At 41.7% G+C, this 16,693-nt stretch overlaps 2 protein-coding genes across 6 annotated transcripts in view; one reads left to right on the top strand and one right to left on the bottom strand.

Moving 5' to 3' along the window:
• ABCG5 (ATP binding cassette subfamily G member 5) overlaps window positions 1–11,876 on the bottom strand; it is a 28,467-nt gene extending 16,591 nt beyond the window's left edge. Inside the window, exons 1-5 of one of the 4 annotated variants that reach the window (XM_054194871.1) lie at window positions 11,824–11,876; window positions 8,354–8,690; window positions 3,829–3,997; window positions 547–845; window positions 160–460 (exon numbers count right to left, since the gene is read on the bottom strand). In XM_054194871.1, the coding sequence (XP_054050846.1) occupies window positions 160–281 (122 nt within the window). In that variant the 5' untranslated portion in view covers window positions 282–460; window positions 547–845; window positions 3,829–3,997; window positions 8,354–8,690; window positions 11,824–11,876. Of the gene's footprint in view, window positions 1–159; window positions 505–546; window positions 846–3,828; window positions 3,998–8,353; window positions 8,692–11,823 lie in introns of those variants that run through there. The other 3 variants (XM_054194872.1, XM_054194873.1, XM_054194874.1) reach the window with 3 other exon arrangements.
• Window positions 202–16,325, top strand: ABCG8 (ATP binding cassette subfamily G member 8). Of its 2 annotated transcripts, none has more exons than XM_054194868.1 (13): window positions 202–834; window positions 2,183–2,287; window positions 3,173–3,329; window positions 5,287–5,525; window positions 5,943–6,075; window positions 7,670–7,939; window positions 9,856–10,021; window positions 10,117–10,209; window positions 11,109–11,308; window positions 11,435–11,511; window positions 12,887–13,154; window positions 13,701–13,828; window positions 14,326–16,325. In XM_054194868.1, the coding sequence occupies exons 1-13, from the start codon at window positions 763–765 to the stop codon at window positions 14,461–14,463; spliced, it is 2,046 nt and encodes a 681-aa protein (XP_054050843.1). In that variant the 5' UTR covers window positions 202–762; the 3' UTR covers window positions 14,464–16,325. The 2 variants fall into 2 exon arrangements, with proteins under 2 accessions (XP_054050843.1, XP_054050845.1); XM_054194870.1 differs by having other exon boundaries at window positions 203–919.
• The last annotated feature ends 368 nt before the right edge of the window (window positions 16,326–16,693 follow it).

The following is a 16,693-nucleotide window of genomic DNA, read 5'->3' on the forward strand; positions in this document are numbered from 1 at the left end:
TGGCCCAGTGCCATGAGGTGGGCGGCCTGGACAACGTCCCTCCTTCTTTACTGGACCGAATCCACATCCCGCCGGTCCCAGCCCCTCTCCCCTCGGTCCCTGGGGTCAGGAGCAGTTCGCGGCGGGCAGCGTCCCGTCATGCCGCTTTCCCAGCCCTACCTGACGGTGTAGGAGACGCCCTGGACACTGATGCTGTCGGAGGGCTGTGCCGGGGCCTTCGCCTCGCCTGTCTGCCCACTGCCGCTGCTCCTCTCCAGGGCGGGAGACCCTCTGCCCGACATCCTTGGGTGCTGGGACTCCACGGGCTCCTTCCCTCCCTCACACTGCTGGCCAGGTGCCCGACGTTGCCACCACCATGCCTCGTGCCACCACCGTGCCCGGCACCGGGCAGGGGCAGCTCCCCACTGTCGCCGGGCCGGAGCAGGTCACTGCCCTCAGCGCTGGCCACCCGGGGAAGCGCCTGAAAGAAAATAGAGGGGCACTCAGTTCTTTCTTTTTCCTGAGAACAACTGATAGGCGATTAGCTGAAGCCACTATCTGATGTACCTTTAGCCCGAGCTGATAGTGTCCCAGAGGAGGGGAATATTTCCCTGTCCACGAGGTCACAGCGGCTGCAGAGACCCAGTGTGCCAGGAGAAATGGTGCTGTGGTGAGGGTGCCTGGAAAGGGCCGAGCTCAGAACCAAGAGGAGAAGGATTTCCACAGCTTGCAAAGAGCCGATAGTGGAGCCGCCTGCAGGGAGCGAGACCTTCCACTGCCAACATGAAGGAAGCCGCTGAAAATATCTCTCTGGAGGGTGCCGGCTGGAGCCAGGTGGCATGCAAGGGCTTGCCGGTGAGCGAGACCTGCGGGGAGTGGGGAGGGAGCCGATGGGCTCAGCCATCCCACAGCTACAGCACTTGCCCGGGAGCTAGGAGAGGTGGGTGGCCAGCCTGTCCACTGGGCTTTCACAGGCAGCAAGCCCCTTATCTCCTTCAGCTCCCAAACAGGGAGCAGAAAGCATCCTCACGCCCCACAAGAGTGCGGTGGGGACGAGGCCAGTGCCACCTAAGCTGCGCTCAGATACCACGGTGGTGGGGCTGGGGGAGGGGATCTTCAAATCGGTGGATGGAGCAGAAAGCCCCTGAGCACGGCGGGACTGGCTTTCCCAGGACCTGCCTTCAGGTTGTAAAACCAGCTCTTCACATTTGCTGGGGACCATCTGTTTTTTTAAAAATTAAGTTCAATACAAGCAAGAGCACAGAGTGCTTTGGCAGTGGGGGAGAGCTTGGAGGGCTTTAACATGGCTTTTCAGGCTGCTTTGGTGTGGCGCTGCTTTCCACTGCGTATCTAGACTGAGAAGGTTATTAGCCTCATTTGCTGTGAGGGTAGGAGGTGCACACAAAGACTGTGGATAGGGGCTGCGAGACAGGGAAGAGGTACGCTTGCCTTGGCTAGGAAATGAGCCTGACTCGTAGGAAAAGCACAAGGCTCTGGGAGAGATATGGCTGTCTGGAGTAAAAACTACAGGCATGAACACAGAATTAAACCCAAAGCCAGAAAGCTGCCTCAGCAAAGACTTCTTAATTGCATTTATATGCAAAAGGTTAACGAAGCCACGTAGAGACTCTGCTATTTTAACTCCTATCTCAGAACATCAAGTTCCAGTTGACAAACTGTGAATTTAAAAGACAAATGAGGAAAGAGAGAGACTGTACTCCTGGTCACGCACCTACTTGTTCATGAAGCCTCCAAGTTAATGAGTCTCTGTGGAATTCAATAACGATCATACTTCCAGTGAACCTTAATTTCTAGCTGCCAAAACGTATGAATTTAAATATGCACCACTTTGATCCAGTAGACTAACATTGCAGAAGCATTACATTTTTTCCTCAAAAATAGAAAGAGTCCCGTCTCTTTATGGTGGCATGAAATTTATCTCCATTTTGAAAGTGATCCCATTTAAACTAAAAGTAAATAGAAGTGCATAGTAAAGCACATTTTGCCCTCACACATGCCGCTAGAACAAAGTACATTTCACACTGATTAACAGATAACTGATTTCCATCCCTCAGACTTCTGTACTACAGTAACTTATCAACAATAGTTACATCCCATAAAATATACTTCCCTTTCTGAAGTCATGTTTTAACAGCACTTTAGGTATTTTAATTAACTATTATAATGAACTTAACTTTTCCAGACCAAGGCCCAGGACAGTATTTTTTGCTCTGAAGAAGATAACAGTCTATATTTCACATACAGTGGAAAATCAAACGTTCTCGAGGTCAAAGAACTCAACTACCAGGTAAAAGTTGTCCTTTATATCTTCTTTTCAGCAGGGAGCACATTCAGCAATATCCGTTTCTATATGCAAACCATTTTAAAAGCCATACAAAGTTCACAACACTAACTCAAATGACCACTGCACAGTCAAATACGCGGCCTTTTTGTAAGGAGAATCATGCTCTTGGCTGCGATATTGACATCAGGCTAAACTTTCCATTGTAAATATATCTAGCAAATCTAGGGGATAAGACAGGAAAAGAGTTTTGTTTCTAGGCTCTATTTTTTCTCAGTTTCTCTATTTTTCTTCTGAGGGCCAGGGCAGAGGGATTTTCCATTCAGCCAGGGATGTCGGGAGCCCTTGCCGTCAAGAACGAATATGTGGAAGGAGATAAGGAGAGGATAACAAACATAAGGAGGCTTTCAGGGAAACAGTGAAATTTTTAATCTCCCTTTGTGCCACCATGACCTCTGAAGTTAACTTCACAATTTTCAGTTTTGAGTAATTTCAAATCGTATACACAAATTTTTTAAAAATTTAAATTTGCAACAGCAAGAAATTACCAAAGTAACAGAGGACAGAGATAGCTTTAGCATTTAACAGGAATAAGAATCATAGAACCATAGAATTGTCTAGGTTGGAAGGGACCTTTCAGATCATCAGATCCAACCATCAACCTAACACTGACAAAACCATCACTAAGCCATGTCGCTATGCACCACGACTATTTGTTTTTCAAAGCATGAAAAACATACTTGGCTGTAAATGAACTTTCTTCCATGTATTTATGAAGATTAACGATATTACTTAACGTATTCTCTGCCTGTAACATCATAACTTTGTAGATATATTTATCGCTAAATAGTTTGTTGTTAGAATTGATGGGACTTGTTTCTTCTTTGTTAGGTTAACATGGCATCCCAGATTCCCTGGTATGAAAGCCTCGCACAGATGAAAATGCCATGGACCTGCAAATCGGATCCCCGTTCTCATGTGTCAGTCATTCAGAATCTGAATTTAAAAGTTCAAAGTGGTCAAATGCTAGCTATTATAGGAAGCACAGGTAAGAGCAACCAAATTTCATGATTTGTCCAACTCTTGGATGAAACGTACAGAGGCAAGAACAATATTCTGCAGGCTTTTGAATGGCAAAATCTAATTGAGAAACAACTATTCAAAATGTGTCCCCCCTTAAATACATTCTTTAAAATGTATAAGTAAACAAGGAATGATACTGGGGGGAAAAAAAAATTAGAATTTATTTTCAAAGCCAATTTTTTTACGACTTGTACGCATTTGCTGTTTATTTCCTGAGCTGTAGTAGGGTATTGTTATAACTGTGGCCTGCAGTCCCAGTTCTACTGGACGTGAATCAGCTTCATGGCTGAGATTCAAAACTGGCCAATTACAGACCTTACCCAGTAACATAGCAGACAAATAATGTGAGACCCCATAAGAAAGGTCAGTGGCAACTTGCGTAGCGATAAGCAGGAAATCCCTTCAGATTGAAGCAATTCTAACAGGATAAAATATCGCATTTGGATTAATTAAGAGAAACTTACGGAGAAGGCAGTTCCTCTTCTGTTTGTCTTTAAAATGGGTCTCTGCTTTCTCACATTTTTTTTTTTCCCCTTTCATTTTCTGGTGGGACTGGTTTAGTCTTCTCCAGGGTGAGGCTGACTAATGGAGAGACGGTCTTTACCCCATGTGGTTAGTTGCGTCTAAGCTCACCTAGGGGGATAAGAAGTAGACGCGTGACCTGTTAAACTGAAGTAAAAAGTACCCATACTTTGGAGGCAAAAAGCCCCATGCTGTGTCTCCACTAGACTCTTAGATCAGGTTAGCTCAGGGATTCGGTGGAGATGCTCTCTCTCAAAGGCAAGGCATATTGGCCAACGAAGTTTTTTTATTCCTGCAAAGGAGGTTTTTCTTCCCCATTTCCATGGGAATGTTTTCATCGCACATATCCTCAATGTAATTGAAGTTGTACCTTAGAGATTCTCCTGATAATAAAAGGAAAAGCTTCCAATGAAATAACATATTGAGTTATAGAAATGGCACCTTTGTAAGGTAACATACACTGAGCACAAACCCCTTTCAGCAAACTAGTCAAACTATTTTTAAAAGCTGTTTATCATCTATTTCATCAAATGCCTCAGTAAAATGGATTAAACTGCTGATGGGTTTCACACTGTCAATGGCAATCAATATGTCACTCTTAAATAGAGCAATACGTGGTTTACAGATGGATGGGTTTCTTTTTAAAATGTATATATTAAGAAACAAGTGTGGAGTTAATCTTTCAACAAGGAGACTAGAAATAAATGACATCTAATCATAATAAGAGAGCTCTGTGTGTTTACATACAGTATCATACAGCAAAAAGGAAAAATTCATTTGTTATTTAATTCCAAATCAGGTTTTGTTTTCATTGTTTTACTTTTCTTACCTCTGAGTATGAGCCAGCTTTTCTTAATTATTTAAATGACTTTTTGTCTTATTTAAGTCATAATAATTTTTATTTCAGTCATGATTAACATTCTTACTGTCTGTATAATCATTCAGCGCCTTAGTCATTCAGCTGTTCCAGCTGCTGTTTCTGAATTCACAATTTCCTCCACAAAGCAAGCTCTTGCCGAGCATTTAGGTGCCAGCCTTGCAGCTAAGCACAGGATACCACCTTTCACCTATGTTTCAAAAGTGAGAGAGAGGTAACAAGAGGACAAAGAGACTGTGTTTCTTGAGTTCATGGAGCTATCCTCAACACCTGACCACCCAATGCTGCTGAGAAATGACAAAGGTCAAAGCCATGTACTCCATTCCAGAGGAGAGAGATTTCCTGAACATGAGCTTGTAGTTGGTATTTCCTTTCAAGACCATTCCGCCTCTGTGGCTTTGGAAAAGGAAGGGTTGGGGAAAAGGCATTAAGGAATGAAACTTCTGTCCTCCGTCGGTGACTAAATCACTTTTCAAAATGATTCCTTGGAAATTAATTTGAATTTCAATTTTGATTTTTCTAGCTGGTGGAAAGACATCCTTGCTTGACGTGATAACCTGCCGGGATCACGGAGGAAAAATCAAGTCTGGTCAAATCTTGATCAATAACAAACCCAGCACTCCCCAGCTTGTTAAGAAATGCATAGCACATGTGCGGCAGGATGACCGACTGCTCCCCCACCTGACTGTCAGAGAAACACTATTGTTCGTTGCCAAACTGCGCCTTCCAAAGTTTTTTTCAGACTCGCAAAGGAAAAAAAGGGTAATTAAGCTGTTGGAAAAAAATAAAGTTGTCAAAAATGTGTCTGACAGGAATTATCCAAGAGATCCTGTGTGTTTGGAGTCAGAACAGCTAATCTGGCATTTTTTTATGTAGATTATGAATTATAAACCTTTTTCTTCTTTCAAGATAGAAACCAGCAATTGTTCCAAAGCTCATAAAAAATGACAATCTAGAGAAAGCATTAGAGAGGCTGAAAGAAGAACTAAATTGCTGATCGCTGAGCCTTTTTTAATGTTATCTCTAAAATCAAGATTTGTTTTCAAGTCTGTCTTGATCAGATGGCACTGGAACATCCAGATGAATTTTAACCACGTTAATCGTATTTTCAGCTTTATCTATACACAAATGTGCAAATAAACTCTTGCTTTATCTCTTTTACCCTTCGGATCCCCCCAGGTAGAAGATGTTATAGCAGAACTACGCTTGCGTCAGTGTGCAAACACAAGGGTAGGGAACGAGTACCTCCGCGGCGTTTCGGGAGGCGAGAGACGGAGAGTGAGCATCGGTGTGCAGCTGCTCTGGAACCCGGGTGAGCAAAACCCTGACACCTTCCCTGTGCCCACCACAGAGCACTGGGGGAAATGGGGCAGTAAATGAAGACAGGAGCTTTCAGGGAAGAGTCATACACACAGCTGCCCCCGGGGCAGCTTGAGGAGTTCACACTCAGGACACTTAACAGGTCTTGCATCACTCTCTGCCAGAGCTTACCCAGCAAAGTTAGACACAGTGACTGGGTGCTGCTCTGTTTGCTTAAATTGAAATCGGTGCTGATCACAGATAATAATGTAATTATTACAGTAATAATTCTGTAAATGGAGCGGTTCAGGAGCCAGGCCACTTTTGCTTCTGTCACCTTTGCCAATGGAGCAGCAGTAACAGAGCCAGGCAGAGCCCCTCGGTAACCTTCACCCACCGCTGTCTAAAACCACCATCACACAGACTACTGAAAGTTGCCTGAAGTCACCCTCCCAGCAGTGCTCTGGCTTGTGCATATCAGTACGAGGTTTGCTTTTTATCTGACCACATGCCACAAGTTACTTTTGGAAGGCTGTTGGCCTATAACAACATCTGGATTGTTTTCCTTTCCTCCAATTTACACGTACAATGTTAACAGGGAAGGTAATTTTCTTGGCTGCATAGTCAGTCATTGTGGTCTTGTGCAACTCACTGACGTGGCTGGCTCATGCCGCAGGTGAACTAGAAATTTCCATCATCTTCAGCAGAAGAAAAACATGAGGCAGTTGATTTTGCAGGATTGAATACCCTATCTGCTTTTATGTATACCAAAGGTACTCCTAATCTTAGGTCAGCAGAATTCTTTTTTTTGTAAAAGTGATGTTCAGGAATAGATATACTGGTACTGAAGTAAAAAAATAGTTAGTTCTAGGAAAAAGTAAGTAAAGTCTTCTTTACATTTCAAACATGTGTTATACCCCTCAGCACAGAAACCATGTCTGTGTACAGATATTGCCTTGCACTGATTGAGGCCATTAAGTTCTATAACAACACAAACACTACAAAAATAATAAAACACTTTCAAGTTTGTAACAATCAATTGCAAAGCAAACAAACAAAAAATCCACACATATGCATATCTTGATGTATATGTGCAAATAGGTGCAAAACAGAGCACAGGTTGGGAGGAGGAGGAACTATCTAAATTAATACTGTTTATTTACACATGAATAATGCAAGAGGTTTAAATATCTAGCATTTAGGTTAAAATATTTCAGTAGGCAGGACACAAAACTAGTACTATTGTATTAATTAACGTTCACGTACCTGATATTTGTACAGGCAGTGCAAAACTGCAGAGAATGTAAATTTAATAAGGAACCTAAATCTGCATCCCAATGAAAAAAAAAAAAAAAAAAAAAAAATCTTGTTTCCAGTGGGAGCAAGATAAGATTTAAAAGAATTATTCTTGGTTGTCACGTTAGGTAAGATAGGGGAAGAAATTTCCATTGCTGAATATTATGTGATGCTAGTATGAAATATACTTTGGACTTGAAAAAAAAAGAAATATATCAGTGAGATTTCATGCACTAGCACCATTTCACTTAGAACATATTTTCCAAATCAAGCATGCTGCTTTCCACAGCTAAACTTATTGTCTTTGGCAGGAATACTCATACTTGATGAGCCCACATCTGGACTGGACAGTTTTACTGCACATAACCTTGTGATAACGTTATCCAGACTGGCCAGAGGAAACAGATTAGTTCTTCTTTCACTTCATCAGCCCCGCTCAGATATCTTCCAACTGTTTGATTTAGTTCTTCTGATGACTTCTGGAGTCACTGTCTATTCTGGAACAGCTAGAGACATGGTCCAGTATTTCACAGAACTCGGCTATCCCTGCCCAAGGTACAGCAATCCTGCAGATTTCTATGGTTAGTATCAAGCACTGTCATAAAAAAAGGTTACTGGAAATCATTCGCTTTCGTAAGCGTACCAGCTAACATTGGTTTTTATTGACCATAACTGTTTTAGAAATGCCTTATAACTGACTCAAATCAATACTGTTCAGGTTTTAATAAGATCCTGATTTGTCAGACAGGAAATGTAACAAAACCAAGAGGTATGGACAAAAGAAATTTTAAATCATCTTACTTCTAACCCTGCCAGGTGTAGCGACTCTTCCACATGTTTAGCACACTTATTCCCATGTTTTAGCTGGTTGAAACTCTTACCCTCACTGAGAAAGACGTGGGTGACCTCATCAATTGCTTTCTGTAGCCAGTTGGCTGACTTCTGAATCAAGAAATGTGGGAAACTAGTTTCCTAGTGTGAGGAATAATACACACCTGGAACGGTGCATGGGAGTGAGGAGTGCTGCCCAACAGAGGACATGGGAAGGGAGAAAAACCAAACTCAAAACAGCAATCCTTTTATTCTTCCTCTCAAAGAAATTTAACTACGTGGTTTCAAATCCATTGCTCTTCTGTTTTTGCAACATGCAAAGGGAATCTGGCCCCATTAATCTAATGGCAGTAGTCTCTTACCACAGAGGTTGGTTCAGTTCCAGCCCTTCGGTCTTTGCACTCAAGTTGGCTGGGAAACCTTGTACAGACATCAGCCTCAGTGCTCTGGAGTAACCTCTTCGGCTGTGCCTATGTGGCAGGTGGTGTCAGCTTGTATCAGCTGTGCAGAGATAAACAGAAGTTAACCTCAATGTCAAGCCCTGCAAAAAGACCTTTGCCACCACCACGGTTCAGAGCAGTCCTCCTCAGCCAAGTGCAACCTCAAGGAAGGCTTGCAGCACCCCCGTATGGGAATGGAGAATATGAGGCAGTCCTGGGGAAACTTGTAACTACAGCCTGTGGTTACAGAGACATGGATGCAGGAAGAGATGAGAAAGGGAGAGGTGAGAGAGAGATGAAGATCATTTAGTGGTGTGCACAGAGTCAGTACCCATAGGAAGAGAAGAGAAAGATGGGCAGCAGGAAGGTAGAAATAGGACAGGATGGTAGAGGATGCCACAGCAAGAAGGAGCGCCTGACGGAAACGCACAAATGCTGGCTGTGTGTCAGATAGAGAAACAGGAGACCACGGCAGAAGGGAAAAGGCAGGGCAGGTTGCAACTCATTTCTGATGAACTCCCACTGAAGAGCGGCTGAACAGAGATGATCAGCCCAGTGTAAGGAGTTACGAAATGTGCAGCAATAGTTGTCTCAGAAAGCATCTGCAAAACATCAGGTATTGTCACTCTACACTAGCAGCGTTGGAATATACCAGTAAAAGTTTTAGATTTAAAAAAATAGTTTTGTTAAATAAAAAAATAGTGCTAAGTCAACTATTGTTGCTGCTACTGCGTTGTCCTTGGATAATATTCTTCTTGGGCTTTCTGAGTATCAGGTAAAGTTTATTGCACCTCTGTAAGATACAAAAAAAAGATAACTATCATTTTGCAGATGGAGAAAAACACACGTGATTTAAATCAAGGTCACATAACAGATTGTAAATGCCTGCAAGCCAGGAAGGAAATTCAAACTGTTTATTCTCAGCACCCCTCTCAAGCCACTATTAAATTTAGAAAAATCTGAAGTACTAGTTTACAATAATCAATTAGGAAATCTCTCAGTGATTCATTGTATGACTAGATAAGAAACATCTCCCAAGACAAAATATACATTCACAATCTGTTCTTCTCTAATTACCTAAAGTAACTGATAAAGTTTTAAGCATTGTAGCTTAATGCACGCACACAGGTCGTACTGTTTGTTCATGATGAAATCTCTGATTCTAAACACATCATAAAGTTATCACACCTGTAGCATATGGACTCATGTCAAATAATGTCTTGCAGTTGATTTGACTAGCATCGATAAACAGACCACAGAAAAGGAGATAGAAAGCCGACAAAGAGCAAATACTCTTGCCAACTTGTTCCTAGAAAAAGTCAAAGATTTTGACGATTTCTTATGGAAAGTTACTGAAGACGACGATGTTGCAACCACATTCAGCAAGCAAAGGTAAAAAAGAAGTGTGTCATAGAGCAGATCTGGAATAACAGCTACAGCCTGTGCTCATTTCAATTTATTTTTTTTTCCTCTTTTCTTTTGGGCAGGTCTCATTTAGATTCAGAAGAGGCTATTGACATGCCTCACCATTCAAGTGATCAGTTACCAGGAGTCTTAAAGCAGTTCACTATATTATTAAGGTAACTTATCTCCAGATTAAACAGTTATCTACTGTGCCCATTTGTATTTTAGAGCATAAGAGAGAAGCACAAAATAAGAATTGTTTGCATGCTGAAAGTGCCCAGCTCGCTTTAGGCCTGAGCGTGCCATAGTGCAGAGGTGTTGCTCTACCAGCTCACCCCAGCCCCCTGAGCAGGGCAGCAGCCAGATGTCAGGACGGCCCCCTCTTTCTGCCCCAGGGCTCCTTCCAGACACACTCACCTCCAGCTCACATTGCTGGGAACCCGGGGCTTTAAGGAACAGCAGGAGCCTCCAGGCTCAGGAAAGTTTGTCCCAGTTTTGGGTACTGCTATCCTGATCTCCATGCCAAAGCCTGGTGACTCAACCCTCAGCAAGCCCAGGCAGCCTCATGGTAGGCTCAAGGCATCGCCATCATCACACACTGCCATCATGCCTCAGATCTGAAGCCAGGAGGCTTCACTGATTACAGCCAGCATTGATGGGTATTGTAGCTGGGTCTCATGCTTGCGTACTCAAAAGAAACATGATCAACTGGTTTAATACATGTAGAACATCACTACCAGTATCAGCTGTTGTTAGCCTACACTACAGGTCCTTAACAGAGAGACTTCTATAACTGAAATAATTGCTTCTGTGTCTCCAAAATCAGAGCATCCCACCCCCCATCGCCTTCCTTCAAGCTTTCAGCATTTCAGACCTGAAATACTAGGCAGCTACAGAAGCACAATAGCTTTGATTAGGTAAAAACCTTTACAGAAACAGACAGCCCAACTCCCATCCTACTCCAAGTCAGCAAGTTCCACGAATTTAATTTAGCAGAGCATTTGGGGCAACGTATCTGAATGTAAGCGGCATTAGTAAGTACTATACCTTACAGTCAATGTTGCTGTTTTCCTAGTCGTCAAGTCTCCAATGACTTCAGAGATCTTTCAACGCTATTAATCCATGGATTTGAGGCCCTTCTCATGTCATTATTAATTGGATTTTTGTACTATGGCCATGACAAAACCAGACTCTCTATTCGTGACACAACAGCACTGTTGTACATGATAGGTGCACTAATCCCATTCACAGTGATTTTGGATGTTATTGCCAAATGTAAGTGTCAGTTTTCTTGTAAATGTTATAAGCAATCAAAATCAGAAAATTCCTAAATCAGTGAAAAAATTATACTTACTAATGCAACCCTAGGATGAAACCAACCTGTTTGTTCCTACCCTGCAGGTCATTCGGAAAGAGCTATGCTTTATCATGACTTGGAAGATGGCATGTACTCTGTTAGCCCATACTTCTTTGCTAAGGTAATCGGTTTTGTTGCCAGGAAATACAAACAGCTGGCTTTAACTTTAAAAAACACAAACAAACCAAAGCCTTGTTCGTATAAATAAGCACATTCACATCAGACTTTGTTCTCTTCTGTCTGCCAGCTAAGGCTATCATTCCTGCTTCGTTGGCATTAATGGATTAAACCTCCCACTACTTTAGATATGTTGCCATAAGTCATGGCTGAGATCCCACACAGAAAAGCCAAAGAAGAATCTTTCACTGGGTTGTTTGGCCAAAATCTGAGAAATCTCAAACTCAAATTTGAGGGTTGAGGCAGTTTTACATACCTGCATACTCCATTCACTGAAGCATCTTTGAAAGTTTGATTACACGTCTTGATCTGTAAAACAAAATATTCATATTAATGCTAAAACAAAGGTAAACCAGAAACGACAAAACACTAACTGTGGTATTTCCAGTAGTTGTTTGCACCTGGACTGGTCAGAGACAAACAGCTGTGTTGAGGGCATAAAAAGCCAGAAATAAATAAAATAAATTTAGAACTTTTTAAAAAATGACATTTTCTTTTTCACAAGGGTTTAGAATAATCCCTTCTTTGTGATGTTGCCACTGTTAGATGAGTTCTGCCTGCCATGGCATCTGTAATTTAGGTTTCCATTTCTGCACAAGATTTTAAATGCTTATTAGTGGTTGCCAGAGAAAAATATTCTTTGCATTGTGTCACAAAGATTGCACATTATTCATAGAGAAATCGATGTAATTTGTTACAACCTTAGTATTAGAGGATAGTAACAACCCTCTTTGGAAAAAATAATCATAATACTCTCTATACATATCTTTAGGTATTTGAGAAAATCCTAAGCATGTTTTTGTTTTACAATGAGTTAAAGAGTTACTAACTGGAATGCCTTTGGGACAAAATGGGGAAGTGACCAACAGCTAAATTTGTCTCAAATTTGATCTCACATGAGGTTCAACCAAATTTGGACAAGACATAAGAGTTTCCATGAGTCAGTAACAGTATTGCTGTTATCAAGCACACCAGTTCTCAGGGAGAGTGTCTTAAACTCTTAGAAGCTGCCAAAACTGTAACAAAACAAGACATCTAATCTGTAACAAGAATTGTCTCAATTTAACAATTAGCTACAGGAATTGTCACAACTGGAGAAAAAATTAGTGTGGATTTCAACTTCTGTTGTGGATTGCTTTTGCACGTCACTGACAACACCTAACAGGGAGATGATTACATTCTAAGGGAGTATTTCCTATAGTTTTTATAAATAGTCCATAAGTACATTAAGGTACATCTCAGACGGGCTTGTAATTATCATTCAACTTTTTTTTTTTTCCTGGTTTTTTTTTTTTTTTCCATTTTTTCTTCCTGAGCAGATTTTGGGGGAGCTCCCAGAACACTGCGCTTTTGTTATAATTTATGGGGTTCCCATCTACTGGCTGGCAAACCTCATTCCTGAGCCAGAACATTTCCTGCTGAACTTCTTCTCCGTGTGGCTGGCTGTATATAGTGCCCGCGCGATGGCACTTTGGGTGGCAGCGCTGCTGCCGACGTTACAGCTCTCAGCCTTCTTCGGCAATGTCCTTTTCACATCGTTCTACCTGAGCGGTGGTTTTGTGATAAGCTTGGAAAACCTCTGGACCGGTAAGCCAAAACTCCCACCGTCCCTCTAAACTGAAACATTGGTGGTTTTCATCAGTGACTGGTTGTTGTGAGGCCGAGTGAATCCTGTGCAGGAAAACTCGGCTTTATTCCTACCTTTGCAGTTATCTTCTTGGGTGGTGACGGTGGAATCAGAGCATTCGTTTTACATCAGTTTCTCCATCTGAAAATGAAATAACGATAAGTTTTGTCAAAAAAGCACTAGTGAAAGGCTCGATCCTTACACGGTTGCTAAATTTTTCAATAAAAAGAATCATATCCAGTAGATGAAGACTGAGCTCCAGCGAGACTTAGTTGACAGTGGGAGTTTGATGGATGTGCGTATTAGCTCTTTCCTAATTTCCTATCTCCATGTAATGATGTAAAATATATCTGCCGTTTTGTCCAATAATAAACTGCTATTTCAAGCCTCTCATCAAGAAGTTCGACAAACCTGCTGTATTTAGAAGCAACACAGCAGTTTTTGAGGTCTCAAGTAAATTTTGTGTATGTATATAAATTTCTTTCTGCCTTTTTTTTTTTTTTCAGTTCCATTTTGGGTTTCTAAAATCTCTTTTCTCCGATGGAATTTTCAAGGCATGATGCAAATTCAGTTCACTGACCTTACATATGAAATGACTGTTGGAAATACTACATTTCAAATACCAGGGAAACTTGTAAGTCACTAAAAAATTCTTACAAACATTTGAAATCTAATTAGAATGCTATTTACATGCCCGTCATATTTAGCTAGATGTTGTAGGCTTCAAATTTGGCAAGCACTAAACCAATACGTGAAGTTGCATGACACTGGGTATATTTTTAATTTGTCCCTACAGCAGTCACTCCTTTTATCCTTTTATTTTTAGTGGAAGAGGAAAAGAGAAGAAGGAGGGGAGGGGGAAGAAAAAAGGGCAACTGTTTTTCTACACGAGCCCCAACTACGTGCTTGCCGAAATTGTTCAGAAGCTGAGCTGTGTTCGTCTGAAATACCACAGCCCCTAGATACAGCGTAGCTGTAACCAGCTACCAAACCACTCTGAAAGGGACATCCAGCTGGAAACCAAAGGGAAAGGCAGCAGGGGCCAGGGGAGCTCACACATTGAACACACTTCACAGATCCAGCAGGAAATTTTTGTGTCTGTTTCTAATTTTGCATTATCCGTGGTTACAGATCACTCACGCTCTGGACCTGGACTCCCATCCTCTCTACGTAAGCTATCTTGTCCTCGCTGCTATCGTTTGCAGCTTCTTGCTTTTATACTACTTATCTCTGCGGTTCATCAAGCAGAAATCAAACCAAGACTGGTAAGAGCAAACCATGTGGATGGGGCAGCGAGTTACAGCGTTCCTTGCAAGAAATCGAGCTTATTTTGGGTCACCTCCGCGGCCGGTACCTGGCTGGTACCAGCTGGCCACAGGATGGCAGCAGAACTCCAGGAGTCGGAAGGCAGAGCTGTGCTCCTCCACAGAACCTGCAACAAACTGGGGCTTCAGCCTGGGGCTGTGTCTGTCGTTGTTTTTGTTTGTTTGTTGTCTATTTTTGGGTTTTGTCTGTTTGACATAGGGGTTTTATAGGTGACAAGACGCTTACGAGTTCTCCACACCTTGAACTATTCTAAGCTATAGGCCACTGATTTAAAAGGCCGCATCCCACTTTGTAATAGCTGATATTTTAGTCCATAATGTTTGAACGTATAGTGATCACGTACTTAATTCAGAGAGCTCCGAGAGAGGCGAGATCAGCACACAGAAAACGCCATGTATAAGACTGAGCACTCGTAAGAGCAGCGCAGAGGACAGCAACACAGAAGATTTCACTGGTGCTTCAGGGGAACGCGCAAGGATGGAAAACACAACTGTTAACGACGCTGTGTTGTTTCTACTTGCTTATGTATTTTAAGGCTTTGCTTTTGTGTTCCAGTTAGATGCTGTTGGTGCCCAAAATGGGTATTTTCTCCCTGTACAGATGATTTCTTGTAATGGATAACTTTATCTCACCTGCTTGGATTTATTGCTACAGTATAAATACATACCAACAGCAATTTGACAAGTTTGATTCCTAAGATTCTCAGGTAGAAAACACCAAACTGCCCCTCCAGTAATTAAAAATCTAATGGTGCAATCTATGAAATGCTTGTAATTGTGCACCTAGTTATGCTCAGCCATAAGACAAAAATACTCCGCGAAAATGAGTAACAGTAAATAAATGGCTGTAATTCACACACAGTCATGGGAAACGCACGTGCAAATGAGGTGTACGGTTGTTGCGAGCATTTTATAAGATTAGCTTGGTTGATTTTAAATGCTTGGGTGCGTATGTCTGTGCTTATATACAGAGACCCAAAGCACACCGTCTACTCCACTTCCATTTACGTGTTGCATACAGTGGAAAACTCCTGGTGTAATCAGCTATAATGCCCTGGATACTCTTAAGTAAATCTTTACTTATTTTATTATACATATAATTTTTTTTAAGAAATAAGACTGGAAGAACATCAATATTTTATTATTCTGTTTGGCAATTAGGGCTGCCACACTACTTCCCACAGGTTCCACGTGGTACTAAATTCCCAGGAAGACCTTAGTCTAGAGATGTTAAGCAGGTCTGATAAAGTAACAGCTTCAGCCCCAGGCAGCTGTAGGAATCCAAAACACTCCAAGGTTTTTCTAAGGTGAATTCTACCACTTCTCTCTGGTTCTGCTGCATTTGATTTTGAAAAAACCCACTTGATCTCATCCTAGTGCCATTTTGGAATTATCAGATTTTCATTGCCTTCTAATGGCAAAGCCAATTCTTTCAGTCCAATTCAGCATCATTAAATTGTCAGAATAGCAGCTTCCTGTTTGATTCTTAATTATTCCTTCTTATTATATTTAAGACATTTAATTTTTTTTAAAGTGGTTTACTCTTCTTTGTAATGATCTGTTGTGATTAGAATCTCTTTTATATTACACTGAAGTTTTAAGGGTATATATTGGTACTTCTAGTCTAAACCTCTATTTTCAAGGTATTTAGAGGATTAAATTCTAGGCTGACTCTCTGTTGTGAATTCACTTTGATGTTTAATAAAAAAAAAAAAAGGAGAGACACAATGGGAGAAATTAAAGACATAAGGGACAGCTCTGAATTTTAGGGGCATATTGTCACGCACAGAAATCTTCAGGCACCTAGATAAGAATATACCATAGCCTTAACTTCGAATTTCCTTCCTTTTGTGAAATTAGTCAGGCTGCTGACATTACTTAAACAGCCTTTTTCGATTTAAAATTCCACCCTCTTAACATCATGCAGCAGGACCAAACGGTGTGAGTGTTTCAGAGGTGGTGTTATGACAAGGGTAGATGGGGACATAATGGGGACTTGAGCGGGGAGCCTGGGAACAGCCATCGCACGGGGTGTAGGAAGAGCTATCATAGGATGTGGCCAGGCCCGTGTTTACATAGAAAAAGCTCACATTCTATATACTACAATTACATTAGCACGCTGCCTATGATCATATCTTGTTTCCTTGATGCCTAGAGATGGGGAATATAGGCTG

Source organism: Rissa tridactyla, chromosome 3, assembly GCF_028500815.1.
Source record: "Rissa tridactyla isolate bRisTri1 chromosome 3, bRisTri1.patW.cur.20221130, whole genome shotgun sequence".
In the NCBI taxonomy this organism is placed as follows: domain Eukaryota; kingdom Metazoa; phylum Chordata; class Aves; order Charadriiformes; family Laridae; genus Rissa; species Rissa tridactyla.

Excerpts from the sequence above, each read along its gene's own strand:
- ABCG8 (XM_054194868.1), top strand. The coding sequence starts at position 763 with ATGAAGGAAGCCGCTGAAAATATCTCTCTGGAGGGTGCCGGCTGGAGC. Across the intron at positions 3,330-5,286 it reads AGCTATTATAGGAAGCACAG|CTGGTGGAAAGACATCCTTG; the intron begins GTAAGAGCAACC and ends TGATTTTTCTAG. Across the intron at positions 5,526-5,942 it reads ACTCGCAAAGGAAAAAAAGG|GTAGAAGATGTTATAGCAGA; the intron begins GTAATTAAGCTG and ends GGATCCCCCCAG.